At 39.5% G+C, this 27364-nt stretch overlaps 1 protein-coding gene across 5 annotated transcripts in view; it reads left to right on the top strand.

The window, feature by feature from the left end:
* The window catches only part of Cdkal1 (CDK5 regulatory subunit associated protein 1 like 1), a 523909-nt gene that overhangs the window by 310921 nt on the left and 185624 nt on the right, over positions 1-27364 (top strand). For all 5 annotated transcript variants that reach the window (XM_021225040.2, XM_021225041.2, XM_040755764.1 and 2 more), the window contains one exon: positions 9537-9682. In XM_021225040.2, coding sequence (XP_021080699.1) covers positions 9537-9682 — 146 coding nt within the window. The remainder of the gene's footprint in view (positions 1-9536; positions 9683-27364) is intronic.

Below are 27364 nucleotides of genomic sequence, written 5' to 3'. Positions count from 1 at the left end.
ATATATTTTTTTGAAAGTTTTCACGATGTTTCATCCAAATTTTTATTTAAACTAAAAACAATCTTATTTTACATACTAATCCCAGTTCTCTCTCCCTTCCTTCCTCCCATCTCACCTTCTATCCACTCCCCAGGGAGGGTGAGGCCTCCCATGGGGAATCATCAAATTCGAGCAGAATTGTATTTTTTTTTAATGTTTAATACTACCCTTTATTTCTCTTCCTAGTTACATTTGGATACTTTTTTATCTTTTTTATTTTTAAATTTAAAAAAAGGTTGCTTCACATGTCAATCCCAGCTCCCTCTCCCTCCCCTCCTCCCATGCCCTCCCACCAACCCCCTCAGCTTCCCCTTGCCCAACCCCCACTCCTTTCCCCAGGAAGGATGAGACCCTCCATGGGGCCTGTCCATAGTCTGTGATTTCATCCGGGGCATAGACTAGGTCCTCCCCCAAGAGTCCAGTCTGAGAGAGCATCTCTCATTGTGGGATGGACAGCTAAAGTCCATTTGTATGCCAGGGATAAATAGTGATCTACCACTCAAGGCTCCATAGATTGCCTAGGTCTCCTCACTGACACCCCCATTCAGGGGGTCTGGATCAGTCCCATGCTAGATTCCCAGCCATCAGTCTGGTGTTCAAGAACTCCCCCTTGTTCAGGTCAGCTGTTTCTGGGGGTTAAACCAGCCCAGTCTTGACCCCTATGCTCATCAGTCCTCCTTCTCTGTCACTGGGTTCATGAGTTCAGCTCATTGTTTAGCAGTGGGTGTCTGTCTCTGCTTCCATTGGTCATTGGTTGAAGGTTCTGTTTTCCAGACTCTCTGGCAGGGGGACTGTTGGCTGGAACTCCCCTGATTGATGTCTAAAATCCATAAATGAGAGAGTACCTACCATATTTCTCTTTTTGTGACTGGGTTACCTCTCTCAGGATGGTTTCTTCTAGTGCTGCCCATTGCCTGCAAATTTCAGGATTCCATTGCCCCCCCCCTCTGAATAGTACTCCATTGTGTAAATGTACCGCATTTTCTCTATCCACTCTTCAGTTGAGGAGCATCTAGGTTGTTTCCAGGTTCTGGCTTTGTAGAAATATTTGCTGGTTTACTAATTTGTCCAAATTGGAGTACTTTACATTATATCTAGAACTGAGAGCTTTCCTGAGGGAATTTACCTGTCTGTGTGATTGGCGGGTCTAATTGGATGTTTTCTCTCTTTTTTTTATTTTTTATTTTCTTGAGACAGGGTCTCACTGTGTACCTCTGACTGTCCTGAAACTCACTAGACCTGGATGACCTCAAGCTTACAGAGATCCACCTATCTCTATCTCCCAATTACTGGGATTAAAGGCGTGAGCAACACACCCAGTCTGGATTTACTTTTAAGGGAAAGAATAGCAGAATCTCTATTCTAACAGCAAAAAATACCATATCTTTCCCCAGGCCAGAGGCTGAGCTCAAATCTCATGCCTTTGAACAATATTGAATAGTATCAATATCCTACAATTTCGGCTTCTGGATTCAGAAGTTGCTGAGTATATGAGGGGGTCATTCTCTATGACCTTTCAACCTATGTCATCTGACTGGCAATGCACAGATAGGCCAGTGCATAGGAATGGTGTTTTTGAGAGGTCATGTCCAAGGACATGTTAGATGCCAGCTGCATCGTTGTGCTATGTGTTCTGAGTCTTAGATTCAGTAAAGGAAATCTCTTGCCTAGGTTTGTGCTCAACTTCAAATAATCATGAGCGTAACTCAAATAATCTTGTACACAGGGATGATGTCTTGTCTAGTGGTAAGGGGACAGACAGCTCCAGTTGCCATCCTCAGTAGCCTTAGGAGTTAGGTCTGCTAGACTTTTAGGGACCTCAACTCAGACCATCAAGCTGGGATTCTGAAAAGTTTCAATGCTGAAAAGAAATTCAGGCTTACTTGGTAGAGTAAAGCAGAGTTAGGTTTTATTAAAGATAAAGCTTAAATACAAGCATTGAGAAAGAGCTATACCCAGAAGAAAAAAAGATACATCCAAGAAGGTGAGTGTGGTCAGTATGATTGCCTCAAATAAAGATTGCAGAAAGTAAATCATGTCTACCATAGGTCCAGGGTCTGAGAGAGGGAGAGAGAGAGAGAGAGAGAGAGAGAGAGAGAGAGAGAGAACCATTCTGTCTTAGTGTTAGCCAAATATACCCTTTAGGTAACTCTCACGTTCTATCTCAGATTCTAAAAGGCTTTTTTGCCTTGTCCCTTCCTCTTTATTTTGATACAGGAAGAATGTGAGGTGGTTCCTGAGATGCCTAGGGTGGAATTACAGTATGATATGATAAAAACACCACTGGAGCTGCATAAGGGGTGCAGTGCATGTTCTGTAGTCCCTGTTGAGATTCTTAGAAAGTAACTGCCTTATATCTGGGGAAGGACGAAGCCTCCAGCAGTTGCTACTTGAGGATATTTCCCATTTTACAGTGTGTTCAGTTTGAGTCCCAAGTACATTAGATGATGCATGCTCATAGATGAATGTGATTTATTGTTATGGTGATTTAAATACAATTATCTTTTAGAATCATTCTTACAGGTATACACAGAGATAATATTTTGTCAAGTTTTTTTAAATCTAGACAAGAAATATTTTGCCAGTTTTTTGTGGGCATCCCTTAGCCTGGTCAAACTGTCACCGCCTGGAAAGATGAACACAGCAAGCTGAACAAGGAATGAACCATTAAATCACAGTAGCCACCCAACAGATTTACCCCTGTTCTTGCTATACAGTAACTATTCCTGGATATTGCCCATGACTGACTTTCTTTTACCTCCAAATTGAAATGGAAATGAAACAAAAATCATCCCCATCACCTGGGGTTTCTGTGCTTATTCCATGGATGAGGGGGAACGTAGCCACTGCCAGATTAGCAGAGCTTCTGTTTAGAGCTTGGGACGGAGTTGAGTGGTGCGCTTTGAACTTTTCTGTAGAGCACATGACAACAAGTGTGCACCATTGTCACCATTGCCTCCGTACTTGTTTCTCAACTGCAGAGAAAGTCTCTATCTGCTTTGCATGACTAATCCTGGAACATAATCTGATGTTGAGTAATACTTGCTTAGCTATATCATTTCAGCAAGTAACTTGTAACTAAACAGGTAAATTACTACACCAAAATCTGTGTTATGCCTAAAATGTGAAACAAATGTTATCTAAGGTAAGCTTCAAATTGGATAATCAGAGAAGAGATAACTGATGTAAATATTTTAAAACAAATCTTTAGCATCTGCCTTTCCATTAGATTCCTTAATTATTTATGTCATGTTTAATAGAAGCCAGTTGAACTGTCTTAGCTGAATGCTAAATTTAACTGGCTTGCCCTTTACTCATTAAACTGATCAGTTATTGATTTGTTTATCGTGTGTTTAGTAACTTCCATCTTTCCAAAAATGCAAAAATAGAAATTACCAAAGGATCATTCCTTCTGAGAAGTATATCTTTTCATCATATAGAGTTTGGATAAGAACACATCTTTATTTTATTTGAAAACTAATAAAGTGAAATTGACTGTTTTGGTTTCTGTTCAGCTTCATGAATTTTAAGATACCCAAAGATTCATTCCATGATTGCCTCAGAGAGGTTGCTCGAACTTACTTTTGATTCCTGTTTTCAATATAAAATTTTTATTCTTTGAGGCTTTTACATTTTATACAATTGATTTTGACATAGTCACCCTCATTTTTACTCCTCACTTTTCCTAGATGCACCACCCTACTTCCCTACCACCACCCCACTCAAGAGAGCAGAGAAATAACATGAACCTATGGCAAACACGTATGATATCAGGTGAAGATAAGTATGGGTGTGTGCGCCCACACACGCACGAGTGTGTCTTCAGCTTTTAGCATTTTGACATCAGTATGGAAATGTGTATTTTTATCTTTGTAATGTAAAGTGTGGTCTTGGCCCTGACACTGAGATGCAGGAAGATGAAGGTGTGCTGAGGTTCTTAAGCATTTCTGGGGAAGCTAATTAGGACAGACGTTTTTGCTCAGCCTATTTTAGCTCAAATTATGAAAATGTTAACTCTTTGTTGTTTAAAAGCCAGCATCCTGTTACAATGAAGCTATAGTTCAACTGTAAATTAGAATCCGTTCACAATATCCAGTCCTTTCCATTTGGGACACTAGGACTGGGAATTTCCCTTCCTCAAACTTTCTCCTTCAGTTTCTGATGCTATTATTTATAGTGATTGATTGCTCACTTGCTGAGAAAAAAATGTGGGCACTGCCAATTGACTCAGTGCTGCTCTGATGGTATTAATGAAGCCAAGGATGAAATATGTTCCTGGTTGTCTTCTATAGGGGCATACATGACTTTGCCAGTGTTGAAGGTGACACCAGAATGGGATTTGCTAGCACTAGGACCCTGTTTTTTTTTTTAATGTTCTCTTGCAATTGTTGCAGTAGTAACTGGAGAGAATCATGTAAACAGGTTGTATTGCCCACTTATTTATATGATGAAAGTGAAACATTCCCTTTAAACATTGTGATACTTGATTGAGATATAATTTAGAGAACAGTAATAGAGAAGTAAGATGGTGTTCATGGCCTTTGGGTATGAAGATGTGTAGTGTAATTGCAGGACAGGGTAATATGTGCATGGAATCTGTATAATGTCCTCTGACCAAGGTAATAGCGTCATCAGCCACCTGAAAGAGGGAGAAAGCCAGGATGTAAACCACTACATCAGAAATATAACTTGGAAGATTCTGTTAAATAAAATATGCTACAGATGAACCAACCACAGGCCATGTGATACCTTGTTTAAGGGTTGCTTGGAGTCCTCACAGTCCTAGACCAAAAGGATAAAGCTGGATCCCAGAGCACAGGTAGTGGGGAATGCAGCCTTAATCTTGAATGTACAGCAGTTTAACTTAGGAAGATACAACTTTTGGGACATAGATAACATGTGACTGTTCTATAACTTTGTGGCTATATTTGATGACATTGAATTGTATGCATAATGAAAATGGACAATATATATATCATCTCAGTAAAACAACAGATTCATTTCTGCCCTACTCACATTAGTTAGGTCATGGGGACTGAATGTCTATCAGCTAATGAATACATAATAGAAATGTGATGTCTATACATGGTACAATTTTATTGAGCTGTAAAGAAAAATGAAATTATTAGAATTGCAGGGAAATGGATGGAAGTGAGGTAACTCAGTGAAATAATACATACCCAGAAAGATAAATGTGACATTTTCTCTGTCATATGTGGCTTTTGTACTTTTCTTTAGAGAGCTATTCTCTTCTCTCTCTCTTTCTCTCTCTCTCTCTCTTTCTCTCTCTCTCTCTCTCTTTCTGTCTCTCTCTCTCTCACACACACACACACGCACATCCATCCATCCATCCATCCATCCATCCATCCATCCATCTATCATTTGAGGGAGGAGTGTTTCTAGATAGGGTTTCTCTGTGTAGATTTGGAGCCTGCCCTGGAATCCATCTGTAGACCATGCTGACCTCAAACTCATAGACATCCACCTGCCTCTGCCTTCTAAGTGATAGGATTAAAGGCATGTGCCACCACCGCCTGGCTGAGATTTATTTTCTTTTTAATGTTGCATCTGTGTGGGTTATATGCACAAAGGTGAGAACAGAATGCTAGATCCCCTAGGAATTACACCACCTAGGAACTGAACTTAGGTCCTGTAGTGAGGAAGTATGTACTCTGAATTCCTGAGCCATCTCCCCAGCTTGTATCTTATTTACATGCTCTTACATTCTGCTTTTGTGAGTTGGTAGTACAGAAATTCAAAACAATACAGACTCTGATGACTTCAGTGCAACAAAAATTACACATAATATTTGTTTTAAAATGTATGTGCTCACCAGATTGCCCTTTCAAATTGAGCCTTTTGCATTCCGCTTATTGCTTTCTCTTGATATTTTGAGTTCAGAAATAAATAATAAACATGGATATAATTTTCATTTTCTAAGAATACAGCTGCATATAATGGCACAGGAGAAAGCCACTGGCTTATTGATCTTGTTAAGAATTCTTCACTCCCTCCCTGTCAGATAGTTCCCATCTATATTGTGATCAGCCTTAGCATATCAACTCTTAAATTATAAATGACCGTCTGTTGAAATGGTGTTGTTATGCTGTTTGCTACCAGAGCACTTCAAGACACAAAGACATTCATATACATATCCCATACATATGTTCATAAATATGCCCCTCATGTTCTTGCCCCTCTATGTCGACTCTTCCCTAGCTACAGCATGTAACTGCATCAAAACAAAATTCTCCTTTGGTCTTTGGTATACTTAAGCCCTGTGTATTAGGCTGAAAGTTCCTTTGGTGAACCTAGGTCCTATGTGTAGACTACAGTAACATCTCTGGTAAACCTCAGCTCAGTAACTGGGCTGTAGGTTCCTCCTGTTGGGATATATACTGTAATTAACATGTGAACCTCTAGAGACCTATAAAGATAGATTCCACAATGGGACAACTTTTGCAGTCTTGGGCTTTGATTTGATATATATTCTCATATACTTTTCCCTCATTCTGAAAATTAAAGCAAAGATGATGCCTGTTAACTGGCTTTTGCCAAATTGGTTCAATACTAATCAAAAGTCTGTCTTCCTATCAAATATTGTAAATATATTGTTTTAATCTCATTATTATGCAGACATGCTTCAAAAATCACACTCCATCCCATTAAAATATACTGTTAACTGTGTGTCCCTAAAAAATAGATATTTGCAAATGTGAAGTGTGTGTAATTGTTTGTGTGTGTGTATGTATGTGCATGCATGTATATAATATCTCTTGTGTTTCTATGGTTAATTTAACTGTATGGAATTTTTTATCTTTTTTTTCTTTTTAAATTTAAGGTTGCTTCACATGTCAATCACAGGTCCCTCTCTCTTTCCCTCCCCTCCTCCCACACCCTCCCACTAATCCCCTCAATACACCCTCCTTTCCCCAGGGAGGGTGAGGCCCTCCATGGAGGTGTCCATAGTCTGTCATTTCATTCAGGGCAGGGCCTAGACCCTCCCCCAAGAGTCTAGGGTGAGAGTGCATCTTTCATTGTGAGATGAGCACCCAAAGTCCATTTGTATGCCAGGGATAAATACTGATCTTCTACCCAAGGCCCCATGGATTGATGGCTTTCTATTAGTTTTATGATGATATGTTCCCATAAACCTGAAATATCTTCTAAGAAAGTAAATTGTAGGTAATTCATGATTTATGTGTGGTGTACTCACTGTTTAAGCATATCTAAACTAATTTAATGCCTTTTAATAGTAGCCCAGTGTCTCTGTGAAAAGGTCTGTATTTCACCGATGAGGAACTCCAGGCACAGAAACTGTAGAAGGAACTACATTTTATTTCCATCATGTGTGTTCAGATACCACTTCCCAGCCACCTCAGATATGTCCAAATGCATGTAAACCTTTGAGTTCTGGTCCTTGAAAAAAACTGATCTTACAGGTCTTTCTTGTAAGTTTTTGGTGTGTTTATCTTCTGGTGTGGAAAATACAGTAGTGTCTTAATTAGGGTTTCTATGGCTGTGAAGAGAAACAATGACCATGGCAACTCTTATAAAGGAAAGCATTTAATTGGGGCTAGCATGTAGTTTTAGAGGTTTAGTCTGTTGCTGATATTTTGTTCTTTTGGCTTTTTGAGAGGTCTACCACCCAGTGCCCAAGTAAATATACATGGTTACTTATTCTTAGTTATGAGTGCCGAGCCTTAGCTTTTCTTGTTTCTAACCTGCTTTTTTTCTTCTTCTTCTTCTTAAACTCAAATTAACCAATCTACCTTTTCTCTGTAGGTTTTTCTTTCTTTTGTATATCTTATTTTTCTTAATCCCTGGCTGGGTGGCTGCGTGGCTGGGAGACTGGCTACCCTCTCCTTGTTCTCTTCTCTTCCTCATTTCTCCTGTTTATACTCTCTGACTGCTAGCCCACCTATCCTTGGTCCTGCCTCACTACTGGCCGTTCAGTCCTACATCTTGATCGGAAAGCAACAGGAAGTGAACTGAATTAGGCAAAGCCTGAGTATAGGAGACCTCAAAGCCCAGTCCACAGTGACACACTTCCTCCAAGAAGACCACACCTCCTAACAGTGCTGTTTCCTATGAGCCAAGCATTCAAACACATGAGTCTGTTGGGGCCATTCTTAGTCAAACCACCACAGGTAGGAATCATAGCAGATGACCTACGTTTTCACTTCAGAGCAAGTAAGTTGTATGACCTCAGACAGACTCCTGACCATAGAGCTGCATCTGGTTATTTTGCTACTTCATTAGAAACTCAGCTTCAGTTCTTAGTAGGCTATTCACAGCCAGGTGTGTATGCTGACTAATTCCTAGGAGAGGCCCACAGATGCAGGGTAGTAGTTATGAGTAACTAATAGCTTTCTCCTAAGAAGGTGGCTCACTGGAGTTTACCTCTCTGCTTGTGCTTTGGCGAAAATGCTAATGTTCCACCCAGGGGAAGGAAAACAGGCAGCAAGGAGCTGGTCTGGTCTGCATATGCGACTGACTTAAGAGTGAATGAAGGGTGACTGCAAGGCATAAGCTGGCCTCTTGACGCCATAGGGTCCTTCAAAACATTGTTGTAAGGATGAAACTATGTAAAGGATGTGAGAGGCTGCTGTACTGTGTGTACTGTAGTGTTCTATGCTGTGAGAGCTGCGTACCCCTGCACACATTCAGCTTGTTAAAAAGCTGCAATTTTCAGACTTTTTTTTTCATGACTTAGACTTTCCATTCTTTCTGGCACCACTTTGTAGTCTCAGAAGAGGTTTAAAATAGACTTGCTTAATTTGTTTCTCTCAGATTTGCTCTCTTACTTTTGTAGCATATATGATCGTCCCTCCTCATCTCTTTCTCCTCATCCTTCCTCTCCACTTCTTTCTGGTCTTTTGAACACTGCCTCGTACACTGACATATACAGTAGTGTGCTGGCTTTCTTTATTGTCTGGTCACATGTGTTTCTCACTGTATATATGCAAAAAAATATGATCAGCAACTAAATTGAAATGTAAGAAGATAATAACAAAAAAAGAAAGAACTCTGGATTCTCTCATCTTCAGCATTGAAAAAGTACATTTTGAGCTTCTTTAAACATGAAACTTTCTGTATTTGAGTAGACAAAACTAATGAGGTCTCAATTGTTTAACTATTGAAGTTTCTTCTGCTAATGTCACGGAAGAGAGTAGAAACCTATGTAAGGAAGAAGAAATGCTGGTTAATTTTGAAGCACTAAAAAATATCTTTTTTCCGGCTTTATCTGATTTCACATATTTTTTAATAATTGAAAAATCATTGAACAAGTAAGCAATTCCCCCGGGGAATCCTCAAAAACTATTCCAAACACCCTGTGTCACCATAGAGCAGTGTCTGTTGATGCTGCCTTAGCGTCAGGGTGGTCAGACCATTTTTGAGTATTTGTTCGCCAGCACTTATATGTGTAGATCTGAAGGAAAGCGCTGCCTCATACTTGTAAAAATGATGGATGTTTTTTCTACCATCTCTCTCAGGAAATGGCAAAAATCCTCAACCACCCCAGAGTCTACGCTTTTCTCCACATCCCGGTGCAGTCCGCCTCTGACAGTGTGCTCATGGACATGAAGAGAGAGTACTGTGTGGCTGACTTCAAAAGAGTAGTGGATTTTCTCAAGGAGAAGTAAGTCTGCTAGCACTTTGGAAAATAACCGTTTCTCTCTGTCTTCCTGAGGTGAGGGGCAGCAGGGCACTCACTGCAGCCTTGCAGTTAAGGAGCACTGCAAAGGGCAGGACTTGGGGAGCTCACAAAGCCTCCCGCTTTTGGGGGGCCCTTGATGTGGTTTCTTCTCTCCTCTTCCATGTGTTCACTAAGCACTGTTGATTTGTGTGAACTTGCCTACCTTCCCAAGGCAGTTTGACTTGTGATTATTTTCATACCTGACCTGCTGGCTAAAAACTGCCCTTCCTTCTCTAGCCTGTATCTCCTTTCATGTGGCCTTTTGAAGTTGTGAGCTGGCTTTGACGTGCAAGAAGGGACCAAGTCTGTCACTACAGAGTGGAACATTTTCTCCTGACTAGCATTTTCACATCATCTAGAATGCCCTTGCTTGTACACACTGATCCCTGTAGTTAACTTGAATACTAGCAGTTTACTGGGAGTCTGGAGGATTCTGTTTTCTTCAGTTCAAATTGCTGTTGACCAAAATTAAGGCATATTTACACAATCTCAGACATGAATTATAATTTTGTTTCCACAGAAAAACACTTGCAGCCCGTAATTATGTTCTTCAAAATCTCTCTTCCAAACATGGAATGAATTCTATGATTAGACAAGGCAGGAAACAGAGGTGCTGGCCACGGTCACCCAGACCCTCCTCAAATCGAGGGCACCACCATCACCTCTGAGATTGTATCATTTATCTTGGCACATTTGTGGTGTGGTTTTCTCTACGGTCCGTAATTTATGTTTTACTGTTGTTGTTTCCATCTGTTATTCATAATTATGTGGTCCTGGGCCACATCGATGTCCTACATGGGTATGAGTGCTTTATACAAATTGTAAGCAATTATTTTTTCCACCTTTAATTGCTCACTAATTTTTATGGCATACACTGTTACAGATCTTCTCTTATTTCCTCTTCTCATCTTTCTTTAACATGTCTTTTATTTTTTTCCACCTCTAGGCATGTCTTGATTATTCTAATCACCAAGAATAAAGACATTTAGGATCCATTCAAACAAATAAGGCTAATTGTTCAAATATTCAAATCAGTAATAGGAAGAAATAGGATTGTAAAATTCAAGCATTAAGTCTGTGCAGGCTTTAAAATAACACAGAATTGTTGCAAATCCCTTCCATCTCCTATACTCTTAGATTTTGAGCAGAACTGGCCCAAGCTAAATAATGTGGATTTTTGTGCCAAATGTGTTGCCATATCCTTTCCTCGCATTTGTGGTTTTGGAGGTAAACTTGTCTCCTGTAATAAAGTCCTTCTAGCACTGTGACACCGGAGAAAGTTTTCCAAATGGCAATTCCTGCACAATTTCTTACTTTCCATGTACTAAAGTGGCAGCAAAGAGTGTGCACATTTCATACCTATTATACAATATTTTGCCAGAGTAGAAAAGCATCCCCTTGTGCAGAATACAGCAGGCTCATTTTGTTGGGTTACTCTACCTCGGTTTGTGTAGGTGCTGATTCAGTTGTCTCTGAAATTATTGTGCTGACTAAACTGGGCAATAGTTTCACAGCACATTCCAGCCTTCCGTGTTGTCCTGTTGACTATGTTGCAACTTGAACATTTCCAGCAGTCTTCATGTCTAAAGGTCACAATGAGATTTTAGAAAGTCATCCCTTCCCATTTTTTGTAGACTAAATTGAGTCTTTCTCTTGTAATCTCAGTTATCTGGGGGCATTTTTGTAGCTTCCCAAGGTGTATTTGACTAGTTCAAGGTCTTTGAACCAAGGACACTAACAGGGTCATTTAGTGTTTCCAGCATCACAGTTTCCAGAGATCCCTGTAGAATCTATATACTAGGCATGACTGGAGAATATACACCCTCCCATGCATGTGCATCCATAATTTCAGTTTCAGTGACTACCAGCATGGAGTATAGAATATGATGGCAGCCACTCTACATCTACAGCATATTTTTTAAATTCACTAAGCATTATCCTCATACAACATGGACAGAAGTGAACCTGGGATAGTAAATTTCAGTTAAATAATAAGTAGAATATGGTGGAAAGCTGTATGAAAAAGTCAGTAAGATAACTAGAAAAACCTCAGGTACCCTATAAAGTCATTGTCATTATGAATAAAGTAGTTCTTGCATGGTTTTAGAAAGTTCATCAGAAGCATAAAACCAGGGAGAAGTAGCCCATCTCTACTCATGAAGACAATGCAAAACAGGTCTGTTCTCTGACAGAGATAGCTTGTCCAGCCCCTTGAGTAACCTCATTCATCAAGTGAATAATTCTCATTTTTATTATGGGCAGTTAAGAATAGATGGAATATTTACACTGGTTGTTATTACTCAGTGTGTAATTCCTTACTCCATTAAAAATTAACATGGCTTTATGTAACATATATTTGTGCTTATTTTAGAAATATAGAAGTCCCAGGGATTGTTTTGTCTGGTATTTATTAATGTTCAGTATGCTATTTTCGTTCCTAGAAAGCTTCACACATCCTGATTTGTGTCCAGCAAGTTGATCACTAAATGGGACTGATGTAAACTGGTGTATTTGGTGTTTTCTATTTTGCTTTGCTTTATTTCCCTTTTTATTTATTGATAAATTTTGTTATCTGACAATAATACATATAGAAGTGTGTTCCTTCTTATATATATCTCATTCCCCTAAAATCTCTGCAGCATTTTGTAGTGAGCTTTAGCAAATGGGAGTCTCTCAGATCTTTATGCTGTGAATGAGGGATAGCAGCATTTCCCAATCTGGCTCCTCAAAAAGTTAACCTTTACCACAACCTACAGCATTATGCCCTGAATCCACAGATTTAGGGAGTTTACTTGGAGCTGCGGGTTTTAAAATACAAATTCAAAGGTATTTATTGAGCCCAGTTTCTCACACAGAGGAGTGGAGGTGAACTCTTTTTAATTAATTTTCTTTTACAGTTGAAAATGGCCCATGTTTTAGCTTGAAGCTATCTGAATTTACCTGTAAGCCAACTCATAGCTGATTCATTATTCTCCTCAGTTGTTTGAAAGTTGGCAGCTATTATCATAACAGCAGCTGAATTGAAGATAACCTGGCAGGGTTGGCACATGTTGAGGCATATGGGAATTTATTAAATCATGCAGCCTTTGCAAAAAAAAAAGAGGGGAGTGTCTAAATTACTTGATATGCTCATTTAAAACAGCTGGCCACAAGCAGAGAGACATATGACTTGAAGTCAACTCAGATTTATTAGCCCAGCAGATGCTTTTATTTAAATGAATTGATAGTTTCTTGAAATGCATGGTGGGCGTTGTAGGAATGTGCAGAGAACTGTTAGACAAAGCAATACATACAGTTATGTTTAAGTCATCTTTTATAGTTTAATAGTTGTATCATATTTTAGTTCTCAGTGTATTCCTGACATTTTAAAAATAAAATTTGAGTAATTTCCTTTTTTTCTGTGCTATTTATGGAATATTTTCCCCAATTTGAAGCTTTTTAAAAATTATATTATGGTAGGTACTTTTCTTAGGATTCTCTGACTATGGGGTCTGTTATAAAGGTGTTCATTAGTTTTCCCTCATTCCCTGCTGCTTTTGGAAAGGGTCATACTCATTTATCCCCTACTGGATTATCTTTCTTTCCTGTCAATAGTCCGAGTTACCATGTGCCCATTTCCAGAACATACTGGGGAAAAGATGAAGTGTGTTAAAATTGTGTTTTCTTCCACCTTGTCCATCTGCTTTTATTCCTAATGGCTTAGAAATGTAAGTGGTAATTGGATATGGTAACTCAGGCCTCTAATCCCAGTGCTTTGAAGGGTGAGGTAGGAAGATCACCACAATTTCAAGACCAATCTGTTCTACAGAGTGAGATCCTATCTCAAAAAATAGGAGGAAAAAATACACAGAAAGAGAAAAAAAAGACATGTCAGTAGCAATGTGTGTCAGAATAAACTAATCAGAATAAAGAGAAATAAAAGGTACCATCTAGGGAGGACTAGATAGTTATATTTTCCTCCAGCTGCTTTTCCAGATGTGTTGGTGTTCACTGAATAAGCTCTTCTGAAATAATGTCCTCAGCAGTATTCTATGGCTTTCCTGGATTATGTCATTTCTGATGTCTCTAACTAGGTTGCTATATGGGTGTTCCTGATGTCTTGTTCACTAGTTTATCTTTGTCATTTTGCTTTACAAAGTGGTGTTCTCTTCACTTCTTTCTGTTGCTCTGTTCAAATTTTTTAAAAGAGTAAATCTATTTCATTTGAACAAGTGCCAGGTAGAAAAACACATTGACTTTCTTTGCAGTGTGTGCTCCATTCACAATTTAAGAATTGCATGCTGAGTGAATTTTTTTATTTATTTTTTACATTTTAATCTCCATCCCTCCTCTCCTACTGCCCTTCCCATCCCCCCACCTCCCATCTGCTTCTCAGAGAGGTAAGCCCCCAGAAAGTCTGTCCGATCATCTCATTTAGGCATGCCCAAGGCAACTCTCCACCTCCACACCCCTGTGTATAGGCTGAGCAAGTTATCTCCCCATATAGAATGGACTCCACTAAGTCAGATTGTGCATTAGAGTTAGATCTTGGACCCACTGCCAGTGGCCTCATATATTGTCACAGTCTCCCCATTGTCACCTACATTAAGGGAGTCTAGTTTAGTCTTATGCATGTTCCACATTTCTCACACGAGAGTCAGTGACCTCTCACCAGCTCAGGTCAGGTGATTCTATGGGTTTCTCAGCTATGCTCATGACTCCTTTGTTCATACTATTGCTCCTCCTTCACTTCAATTGCACTCAAGGAGGTTGGCCCATTGGCTAGTTTTGGATTTCTGCATTGCTTCCATCTGTTTCTGGAAGAGGGTACAAGCTTCTCTGGGGTTGTGAATTGTAGACTGGATATCTTTTGCCTTATGTCTGGTATCCACTTATGAATGAGCACATACTATATTTGTCTTTCTGGTTTGGGGTGTTACCTCACTCAGAATGTTTTCTTATAGTTCCATCCATTTGCCTGCAAATTTTAGGATGTCCTTGTTTCTTACCACTCAGTAGTACTCCATTGTGTCAATGTATCACATTTTCTTATCCATTCTTCAGTTGAGGAGCATCTAGGTTGTTTCCAAGATCTGCCTATTACAATAATGTTGTGAACATAATTGAGCAAATGCCCTTGTGGTGTAAATGTGCCTCCTTTGGGTATATGTCCAACAGTGGTATTGTTTGTGTGTGTGTGTGTGTGTGTGTGTGTGTGTGTGTGTGTATTGTATGTATGTAGGCTCACATGTGGAAATCAAAGGATGATTTTCAAGAATTGGTTCTCTGCTTCCAACAGGTCCTGGGTTGTCCAGCTTGCAAGGCAAGCATTTTCACACACTTGCTGGCCTGACCGCATCTTGAGATCAGACACCAAGGAGCTGTGTTTCACATCCATACATGCCTTTACCACTTCAAGTCTAAGTGAACACTGCACATTTTGTCTCCTCACTATCTGTTGAACCCACATTGTGGTCTCTATTGCCAGACAGCTTACCACACTAGTTAGAGCACTGGATGAACAATCACACAGCCCAGATTTGCATGAAAAGTTCTGTTGCTAACTGCATGACCTTGGACACCTTACTCACTAGCTTTGTCCTTGAGGATTGAAACTGTTAATACATGCAAGGTTCTTAGCATACAAATAAATGCACAAAAATGTTAAGGTACTGGTTTTAACTATCAAGTTATCATTGTTATTACGTTTGATTCATTTAATGTTAGAACCAGAATAAGATTCACAATACACACACACACACACACACACACACACACACACCAAAACAAAAAAGAAAGGAAATGAAGAAAGGAAGGAAGGGTAGAAAGAAAGGAAGGAAGAAATAAAGAAATTAAAACATGGCATAAGGTAATATACCTTGTTAATGGGTTTGGGAATGTGAGTTGTGTCCTGGTTAACTTGATTGTCAGCTTGATTGCTGTAAAAGTCACATATTGAGGCACAAGTCTCGGTATATGTGAGGTATATGTATATTAATTATATATAATTAGTATTACATAGGTATATATACAATTAATTATCTGGAAATAATTACCTGAGTTGGGAGTGACTATCTTCAGTATGGACAGCACCATGTCACCTAATTAAAGGAACAAGGTGAAAGGGAGCTGAACATTCATTGCTCTCTGCTTCGTGACTGTGGACACATCATGACCAGCTTCTTCACATTCCTGTCATGAAACTATGAGATCTAATAAACACTTCTTCTAGGCTATTGCATCTTGTCAGGTATTTAGCTTTAGTAATGATGAAAGTGACAGATAAGGAGAAATATGGAGTTGGCTTGTTGTGATAGTTAATGTTGTCAACTTGATGGCAGCCAGAATCTCCTAGCAGATGGGCCTCTGGACATCTTGAGTGCTTAAAATGAGGAGGAAAGTCCACACACTGTGGTTAGAACCATTCTTGGCTGTGACCTAGACTCTAAGTAGAGAAAAGCGTATCTTTGTTAAGTGAGATTCTTAGCCCGGCAGGTCCTGCCACCCTTGAGCCCCCAAATGAACACACAGAGACTTATATTAATTATAAATCTGTTGGCTGTTGCCTTGGGCTTCTTATTGGCTATCTCTGTCTTAATTATTAACCATTTCTATCAATCTATGTATTGCCACGAGGTAGTGGCTTACCTGGTAATGCCCTGGCATGTTGTTACTCCTTCGACAGCATAGTGGCTCTTTTTGGGCTCTGTCTGCCTGCCTTTCCCAGAGTTCTCTTCCTCCTAGTCCTACCTATCTTCCTGCCTCATTGACCAAACAGTGTTTTATTCATTAACCAATAAGAGAAAAATATATACAGAAGGACAACCCCCATCATACCTTCATGCTGTCTTCTGATTCCATATGTAATGTGACTAACATGGAAGGCACCATGACCTGTGAGTCAGAATAAACTCTTTCTCCCATAAGTTGGCTGTGTAAACATATTTTATCAAAGCAACAAAATAGAAAGAAGCTAAAGCATAAATTGGTACTGAGAACTGGAGTCATTGCCATGATTAACTTTACTCGTTTATAGACCACTGAAACTATTTCAAATGTAGAATAGTTTGTACTTTTGACTTAAAAATCCTTGAATGTTGGAAGAAGAGCTTAAAGGACTATTCTGGTAAGAACTTGGAAGACAATGCTGAGAAAAACATGGATAATGTGGCCTAATTCATGAAGTTTCATAGGGGGAAAAGGACTCTATGGAGCTGGGCTAGGTACCTTTCATGTGATACTTTTGTTGAGAATCTGACTTCTTTGCCGATGTACTGATAACCTGAGTGAAAATGAGTTTGCTGCACTAATTGGCTTTCAGAGGAAGTTTAAATCAGGAGAGTGTTCAAGCTGGTGAGGAGAAACTGCAAAATCCCACACTTCAGGCTTGTAATGATCCAGGAGTATTTCCCAGGGTAAGTGCATAGAAGCTGATACAGCTATGGACCAAAGGGGACTCAGCTGGGACAGGATGTGACAATGCCACATGATGTAGAAACTGTGGGTCAAGAAGCAAATGAGACATGTAGGTCTAGATGTAAGCATTTGAAGAGCAGATACACTGTGTGTGTGTATGTGTGTGTGTGTGTGTGTGTGTGTGTGTGTGTGTGTGTGTGTGTGCCGGGGGGGGCGGGGGCACACCAAGAATGGAAGTCAAGGAAATACTAATATTTACATGACAAAAGGAAAAATGGTCTGTGGTACACTGAAATGAAAAAATACAGAAAAAATTAGTATTGCTACATTCCTTTCTTTTCCTATTAGGGTATCTGTTAAAGCTGTTGCCACATGAAAGTATCTAAAAAGATAAATCTTCATGTTCATATGTTAATAGCTGTGCCCCATGTCCTAACCAGGTACTTAGTATATGTTCAGAAAGACCCTGAACATGCACTTATTCACATAGCCACTGTATATAGCAATGAGGACTGTCCAGTCAGAAGTGGGATGACAAGTTTGATGAATGAGTACCATTCACTTTGGAACCTGTAAGGAGGCTTGCAGTGGTATCCTCAGTCTGCTATACTGAAAGTTTTCTTTAAGTATAAGAAGTTTTACTGATCTTTTCATGTAAACTGGCAGGCTCCTATTTATATAGTATAATACTCAACCTTCTTAGAGATTCTGTATTCTGGGAGTACCTCCTAGCTAATTGCTGACAGTGATGCCAGGTAGTTATTTACTGACATGAATATCAATCCATTGAGCACCCACAGTGACACGTATTAGGAAGAAATGGCTGCCCCCCTTTTACAGGATAGGACATGAAGGCACAGGGAGGTTAAGTGGCTAGTTGCAGAGCTAGTAACTGAGCTCAGATGAAAAGAAATTAGGAAAGGCAGTTTAGCAATCAAGAATAGTCTGTGCAATTAAACAGAATGTTTAAAATGACACAAGACGTCTCCTCGACATACACTACCTCTTGAGTCAACATCTCCTCCTTTATATTGTCACTGGTCATCCAGGCTGAGGGACATTAGATTAGATGTGACCACAAGGAGAAGCTATGAGATCTTTGTCAGTACAAGTGTGTGCAATGATTGAAACTGTAGATTTCCCTAATAAAGTATACATGTGAACATCTTCAAGTAAGACTAAGTACCAATGTCACACCTTTTTATTTTATTTTTTAATCATATGTATATGTGTGTGACTTACTATGATTATGTGCACATGACTGCAGGTGCCCTTGGAAGAGAGAGGTGATGGATTCCCTGGAGCTAGAATTAAAGGCAGTTATGAACCATTTGATGTGGTTACTGGGAATTGTACTCTGATCTTTTGGAAGAGTGGTATATGATCTTAACCTCTGTTCCATCTCTCCAGTCCAAGTTTGTCATATCTTGTAGCAATGTTTTCTTTCATAACATATGCATTCACAATTTTAAATTAAGTCAGTTTCTCCTCCCATGTGCTTCTTGTTCCTGGAGCAAAGTGCATGGAACATGAGACACAAATCGTTGCTGGTCGCAGCCTAAATTCCTGATGGTAGGCACCCAGCCTCCTGTGCAAATCTAGTCCAGGGGTGTCACACCTGTTGTGTGGCCTGCATCCGAGACTGTAGCGAGGTGGTCGGGATAGATGACACAGAGACCGGTCGGTTGCTTTAAGAAAAACTTTATGCTTCCCAAGTCAGCTTAGGAGGAGATTCCAAGTCCGCTTAGGAGAGAGAAGTCTCAGGAGAAGTCCCTCCAAGAAAAAAAGAACTTTCCTTTTTAAGGACTTCTGCCATCCATCTACATACAATTCTTTCCAGACTTCTCACCCTCCTGGCTGGTGGTTTAATCTCCGGCCCCCCAGAATCGGGGAGACACCGCAGGGGGGGGACAGGAAGAGGCATCTAGCCGTAGGGGGTGTGAAAGTCATGGTATCTCAGTGAGTGAGCCCTTATCTGAGCCCTATCAAGAGTTTTAAAGCACTGAATTGTTTTCAGTAAACATTACACAGCTGCCTGCTCCCAGGCTGAAGGGGAAGTGGGTTTCTGCTCAAGGTCTGGTGTCCTCACACAGGGGGTTCCAAGTCACTGCTCCTCTGCTTCCTTGGCTTTATACTTAGCATCACTCTCTGTGCACACCCTTAGGCTTCATCATCTAAATAGTCTACTCTGGGACAGAAGCTAGGTAACAGTGAAGAGGGATATGCACACAGCAGGTAACTCCATGCATGTGTGTATGTGTATATGCTATGTATACAGTGCTCAGTACCCAATGTGCTACCCAGTCAGGAGCAAGCAGAAGGGTAAATCAGTAGCCAACGTGTTTACATCTGGGAAGCAAAGTCACTGAGAAGTAACATTCATTTCTAAAGAGCCAAGCAAGATGTGGTAGCACACATCTGTTATCCCAGAACTAAGGAAGAAAAGGAAGAAGAAAAGTAAAAATGCTTATGTTTTGTGTCATGTGCGTGTTAGGAGTGAAACATCAAGATGTGAGCAAAACTTCTTCTAAGAGCTAATGCTTGATCATTGTAGTTAATATACAAGTGGCTGGAGCCATGTTAGGTTCACTATACTGAAATCTGTTAATTCAGTAAAGAAATACAGGAATGGTTGGGGTTTTTTGTTGTTGTTGTTGTTGTTTTTGTTTTGTTTCATTTTCTGTCCAGAGGAAAATACCAAGTCACAGATCTTATATTTAAAAAAACTTTTTTAGATAAACGTATAATTTGTTTGATCTTCTTTGTGATGTTGTTAATCCTACTAGTATAGGGAAAGGCTTTAAGTAGATCACACTAGTGTGTGCGTACCCATTTTTATACATGTTAAAGTTATAGTCTGACTTGTTTTCAAGAGAGAGAAACAAAAGCAGTAGAATAAAGAAGGCAGAGGCTCATCTTTGAGTGTCAGTGAAGACCAGAGCTTGGCAGAGGGAGTATGTAGAGCCCCAGAGTTACAGGATAGACCTTAAGTCTTAATGGCTCAGGTAGTTTTGATGTTCAGCTATCATTAGTAGGACTTTCTATCTCAAGGTTTACAGTAACTAATTCAAAGCTAATCCTCAAGTCTGTATTCCAAACACCAAGAGAAAGCATGCAAAAGGCGCTGCATAGGAAGTTTGTATTAATATGTGAGTCTTTGTATGTCTTGTTTGAATAGAGCATGGTTATGCCTAAGCACAAAGGAAGTTAGGAATTATAGCATTTATTCCAGGCATCTATATATCTATTTTTAGATTTAATGAATTAATTATTAAGGAGACAGCAAGAATCTGTTAGATTATACAGTTTTTAGCATTATCACTTTATGGTTTTAATAGCTACCCTTAAAAAGAATTGAATTTATAATTATTATTATTGTATATCATGCCTGGTTTTACATATGATGTCATCAATATTTAAATTGTTCATGACACTTATTCTTTTTCTCCTAAAACCAGGGGTAATAGCACAGGCTTGTGATCACAGCAGTCAAGGGGCTAAGTCAATAGAAATACACACACACACACACACACACACACACACACACACACACACACACACACAGCGGGGGTGGGGGAGATTCCTTCGTGAAGACTTAGAGAACCTACTGCCTGGTGGTAGAAGCCATGTTTGGATATGTAATGCTAAGGTAGCCTCGTCCCTTGTGAGCAAATGCCTTCATGTTGGATGCTTTGGGTTTTATTAATTCTGTTAGTGCAGAATAATCCCATACTGGCTTGAAATTGAAGTTGTGTTTCTAGTGGTTACTTTTTATTTATCGTTGCCCTGCTTGTCTATATGTAAGTAGGGAGTGACTCTAGTCCTCCTTTTATAGTCATTTCAAGGCAGTACAGGTTTATATGGAGTAGGTTTATTGACTTAGTGGACAAGGGAGGCTGTGTCTGGTCTACCTTGTGTGACATTTGCAGCATCTTTTATCATATGTTTGTTACGTAGTTTTTCTTTCCTTTCTTGTTTTTAATTAATTTGTTTCTGTTGTCGTAGATACTAAATTATTGCTTTTCTTCTAGGGCCTTTCTGTCTTTGTTTTATGACAATTTATTTCTATAGGAGCCCATTTGTTATAGTACTGCAAGCATAGTATATGTATTTTGTAATTCAGGTTTGTTTCATAATCCTCCTACCTTTGTGTGAGGTGTTGGGTGTAGAATTAGAGTTCTTACAGGGCTTTTGTTTCACATTTAAGGTAGATTGGAGTCCACATAGCATAAATACTAAGGACTTAGGGCCATGTAATGGAAATCATGTTTTTGCCAAAAGCTGTAGGCAACCCCTCGGTGTCATAGAGGCCCATAGGCCCATCTTGTCTGCCAGGCATTATAGTGATGGAAATATTTCCTGTTAATTAGTTATGTATAGGCAGCAACATCTCTACAGTGACAGACAGCATGTATCCTCCTGGTTTAAGTTCCTTCCTCAGAATGTTTGCCAACAGGCCATCAGGGGATGCCAAATCATAAATAGGAATATTTAATTTATTTTGTCTGACCATATGAAGAGAATCCTAAACATTGCTCCTAATTTAATTTTTAATCTGGTTGCTTTAGAGCACTATATTAATTAATATAGTTAACACTGTTTCTTTCTCAGACTATCTCCTCTGTCAATTAGCACTGTATGTCCAGAGGGGGATACTTAACACCAACTTCTTAAATTTGTATTGGTTTGCTTGTGTTTTTATGAGACAAATTCTAGTGTAGCCTAGGGTGGCCTTGAACTCCTGAACCTCCTACCTCCATCTCAAAACCTTTGAGATTTCAACCCTCATCAACATACCAGGCAATGATCCTGCTTATTAGTCTAAAATGTTGTGGTACTATAAACATTTCTTTCCTCTTAATCTTTCTCTCTTTCCTCTAGAAAAGTAATTCTCAACCTCTAGGTCCTGACCCTTGAGAAAAACGCATGTATCTGATGGTCTTGGGAGCTGAGATACAACTCAGTAGTGAAATTACAGTTATGACATAGCAACCCAACTAATTTTATTTTGGGGGGTCACTACAACATGAGGGTGTCAGCATTAGGAAGTTTGAGAACCACTGCTCTAGGGGAAAAATAAAGGAAAAAAATACTAAATGATGTATGGTTTTGGCACTGTATTAACATGATCATGACATGCAAAATTAGAAACTATTCCCATTCATGTTTATTTGAAGGCCAGATAAATTAATTCACAACATTCTTGTATTCTCTTATTCTCCCATGCTCTCCCTGACTTTTCACATCCTGTTTTCTCCCCTTCCCTCTTTCCCTTTGACTTGGTTTTCTTTTTCTGCTCTCTATGTATGTATACATGTGTGTGAGTGGGTGTGCATGTTCATATACATGTATGGCATTTGTGCATGCATGCATGCATGTCTGTGAAAGCCTAAAGTAACTTCTGGTGTCCTTCCTCAGGTGCCATAGACTTTGTTTAGACTTTTGATTTTCTTTGTTACTTCCTGATGAGAAGTTAATTAGCTATTTTAAAGACAGCTGTTTTGGATGCAAAGGCGCTTTAGCAGATCCATAACTAATATATAAATTTTAAAAATTAACAACTAATAGAAAAATATTAAAGCAAATAAATGTTGTCTGGTCCGGAACCAATTACTTAGGTAGAGAGTTGCTGAGATCCTGGAGTATCAAAATTTATTTCCCAAGAACTTCTGTGTAGGAACAACCAAAATCAGCAGGAAAGGGAGATGGTTCTGTGGCTAATACTGGCAGCCTGAGTTCTGTCCCTGTGACCTTCTTGGTGGAAATAGAAAATCAACCCAGAAAACTAACTTTGATCTCCATATAATTCCCTTCTTTCTCTTGTCCCACTACTTAAATAAATGTAATGAAAACAATTTTAAAACTAAATTGAGCAACTATATATCTATAAATCTCTGTATGTATCAATGAATTGTATATATGTAATATAAATGTGTAGATTCATTGATACATAAATTCACAGATATATAGTTACATATATAGATAAATACATGTATGCATATACACATAGACATATACATAGATGAAGAAAACCATATTGAAAGCATCTCCCTTAATAATTTTCTTTTATAAGCTTTTATGAAATGTTTCCTTTGGATGGAAGCATCATTCATTGGACATAACTCACCCAAAATATGATCTAACAGTTACTGCATATTAATTAATACACACTGATGTCTGTAAGAGTGCTGCTGTCAGTTGGAGTTTTCAGGGTAAAGTCGGATTGTTTTTTCAGGATCAGGAATTTTATCACCATTTCTAGACCCATGCCCTTCATGTTCAGCTGAAGCCCTGGCAATTTAATGTTAATTCATGTATCTTACATTCTGTGGTTTTTACCTTTACTCTGCTTCTCTTTCTCCCCCTCTGTCACTCCCCCTTTCTTCTCCTCCCTAGTATTATACCCAGCATCCTAAGTTGACCCCAGTGGTGCCAGCTTCCACACATTCCAGTTGTCTTTCTGCTTGTACACTTTTGCTTTCCTGCGTCTCCCTACCATTGTGGGCACTGGTGGTAACATTGAATAAACTCATTCCCATTGAGGTCTTGGTGAAAATGCCTGAAAACCCATTCTTCTTAATTATAATAGGTATTTGGGTAGGATTTTAAAGTCCTCTAGTAAGAGAAAAAAAATAACAGCATAGTAGCATAGGACTCTGAAAGACCAGTGTGCAAGTGCCTGTAACATGGATATGGTTGGACATGTCTTCCAGAAGTTCCTGTGTGGAAGCTTGGATCCAATGTGAGTGTGCTGAGGTGGCTGAACCCTTAGAGGTGGCACCTTCAAGAAGCAGTGAGTCATCACCTTTAGAGATTGTGTAGTTTTACCAGGGCCAGCCTAGTGTTCCTAAGAGTGAGTGCTACAAGAAGATAAAGCTTATCCTTGAGTGTCACCTGCTTCCAGGCACACAATGTGATCTCTCTCCTATGTGTAAGCACTTGCCTTCCCCTTCTTCTTCATGTTGTGATGTAGTCAGAGGTCCCTTGCTGGGATGCCAGTGCTGTCCTGTTTGTACTTTCCAGCCACCAAAACCACGAGGCAAAAAAGCCTCAACTTAATATGGCAACTTCTAGTATTTTGTAGTAACAACAGAAAAAGAACTCATATAACAAGCCATGTTTGTTCAGAAGTTTCTGCACCGCGGTCCGTGAGCAGATACATGTGTTCGCTTTGGACTCAGTAAGTTGTAGAAAAACTACTAAGCTATGGAATGGTGGTGACCCAGGGAGCATTGCCATCTCTGGCAGTGCTCCAAGGATTTGAGTCTTCAAATTGTATCTGCCATTATCTAGCCCTCCTGTTAATATAGAAATAAATAAAAATAAAAGAATGTAGCAGGTTCGTGCTGAGTTCCAGAGTGAGTTTTGAGCATAATTTGCTAGGGGTGAATTATCTTCTTGGCACTCTTGGTTTGGCTATTGTCCAGAGTCCTGGGAGATGTAATCAGTTTCAGTTAATTCCAAACAATAGATTGTGGCAGGAACCTGGCTAAGCTGTGGGTGACTGCTCCCACACTGTTGATTTAAGTTGTCAAAAGAGTTTGACGCATACTCAGACCTGATACCAGTTTTGGTCAGCTGGCTTAGCTGTAACCCATTGCCAGTAAACCCTTCTACTTTGTATGTGAGCGGGAGGGCATGGCCTCTGTCCAGCTTGACTCCCTGTCTCACTGTATACACTGCTGCCTGCCTCGAGAGCCCTTTGTGGCTTACTGGGGCAGAGTTCAGCAACTGCACAGCTCTCAGGCCCATGCTGGTCATCTGGTCTCATCCCTGCCAGGGCTGCTGAAGGATTGTGGCTTGGTCTCACTTCTGTTCATTTCTAGCTTGTATTGGTAATGTTTAGTAGGAAATGTTTGTAATTGATTGGTTTTGTGACCAATGTCTATATGTATAGCACTTGATGATTTTCTTAGGAAACTCTTTGTCCAGTATAGTTTAGGCTAAGGCAAGGCAGGGATTATATTGCATCAGAGTTAATCATCTTTCATTACCATCTGATTAGATCATTCAGGTTAAATGCTAACTGGAAGAATGACCTAAGGTTGAAAGCATGAAGATAAATACAAGGAAAACAGCAGTTTGTTTCAAGGAAATTTTGTTTTTAAAGTTTGACGATAAATTATGATATAGTTTTTCTGCCATTGGTCTTTGAACATTAATGATAGCATATTTTATCAATTTGTACATATGCACACTGATGGAAACATATTAGGCTTCAGGAACTGATTTACATGCTTTGCTCTCAGGTGATAATGAAGTCCTTGTAAAGTGCTTTTGCTCAGTTCATTATACAAAAGAATGTCCTACCTATGAAGGACCAAGTCACATGGGGAAGGTGATACAAGGTGATTACTACCCTACTTTCTCCCGTGAGTCTCAGGAAACCTTAAGGACAATGTTTTATTAGAAACACCCTTTGTGTTCTTTTTGATAATGAATTCATGGTGGAGAGCCAGAATGTCCAAGTCTTGAAGCACACAAGTCAAATGATAATCTTTCTATATACTCTTGTCAAATTTTATTCCCTTGCCTGTTAAACTTTAGTCTCTAAATTATTTGGCTAATTGGTTTCTTATTTGTACATGTCTCTGTTTCCTGGTAACTTAATTTGTCTTCCAAACAGCATCTGCCCAAAGTATTCCTGACTTGTGTTTTACTTTGCAGTTAGGGTTTCATTTATGCTACATTGGTGTATAGGTTTTCAGACAATAGAAACAATAAATAGGGTGGCTCTCTGTGTTTTTATGTACCATTGATGACATCTACTTAGCTGCTGTTGGACGTAAATGGGAACACATCCATCCTGGTCTCATCATTTTCACAGTTCCATCTAGTGTGGTGTGTGAGTTTGCACATGGTGGGATGTGGGAAAATAGCATCACAGTTAGCTGGCTGTGGTTCGTGTAGTGTCTTCACGTTAGGGAGCCATCAGCACTTAAAGGTTTGTGAGTTTTAACATGTGGCATCCTCTTTCTTAGTAATTTCTAAATGAAGGTGATAAAGGTAGTAAAATAACAACAGGTTTGGCAGTAATATTTTCACTAAGGAAATAAATACAGTTCCTTATGTTTGCATTGCTAGTTTATATTTCACAGTTATGTGATGTAGAGTAACTTTGGAGACAAGACAGTAAAGCGTCCAAACATTTGGAGCGATTTTGTTATCTGGGACAGACTCTAAAACAACTTGATGAGTGGCATGAGGCTCTGCTGTTCTGACAGATTCATTCAGTAATTGAAGCAGTTTCCGGAAAATTGTGTGATACAGTATTATATTTTTAATATTTATTTACTTTAGTACACCAGTGAATATTATAAGCTCAAATATACCCCAGCTTTGGTGATGCCTCAAAAGCTACAACCCAAGCATTCTCAGCACCAACTGTAGACAGCTTGGTAGAGTCTCTTCAACAGTCCTCACTGATTTTGTCACCTTTGGAGGCAGTATCTTTGTGGGTTTGTTAAGTATCAGGGACTCCCTGAGATTTAAGGGTTATTTAGTTCTTAATGAGTCTCTCTCCAGGATAGACTGTTTCAACTTGGGTGAGAAATTTGTTATCCAGTGTTACATTTTTCCCTCCCACTTTCATATTTTTTAAATGTGTTTAATTGAAGGAAAAGGGAACAAATTGGTGTTATGGTTACTACTTTAAAATATTCTTGGCCTGGGAGAGGGCTTAGCAGTTAAAGCATTTGCTGCACAAGGAAGAGAACCGGAGATTGAGTTGCAGCTCCTCTAAATGCTGGGTGGGTGTGATGGCCCACCTATATTCCTGCCTCACAAAGCTGAGATGGAGCTACAGATCAAGCTGGTTAGCAAGACTAGCTATGTGGCTGAGCTCTGAGTATATTGAGAGGCCCCACCTCGATAAATAAGGCAGATGGACGATAGAGTACTCTTGACACCTACTCTTGGTCTCCGCAGGCATTTATGAATACCATGAGAGCATGTGCACATGCACACACATTCATATGAACATACCTTACACAAAGACACACGAAAAGGAGACTGGGAAAAGGGAAACCTGCCCTTCACTCCTCTGTGCATGTACCATACCAGAGCAGTATATCTGATCATAGGCGTTTTAGAAGCCAGTGAGGAGAAGGGAGATGCTACATTAGACAGTGAACTTTAAAATGTGTGAGCGCAGGAGTATAACCAGCTGGCTGTTCTAAGACTGTAACCCCTTGTGTGACTCCAAGTCTTTTCTCCCAACCCTCTGGGAAC

The sequence above is a fragment of the Mesocricetus auratus genome, unplaced genomic scaffold (assembly GCF_017639785.1).
Source record: "Mesocricetus auratus isolate SY011 unplaced genomic scaffold, BCM_Maur_2.0 Super-Scaffold_100013, whole genome shotgun sequence".
Classification (NCBI taxonomy): domain Eukaryota; kingdom Metazoa; phylum Chordata; class Mammalia; order Rodentia; family Cricetidae; genus Mesocricetus; species Mesocricetus auratus.
The sequence above is the reverse complement of the archived record's forward strand: the minus strand, read 5'-3'. Positions and strand labels throughout refer to the sequence as shown.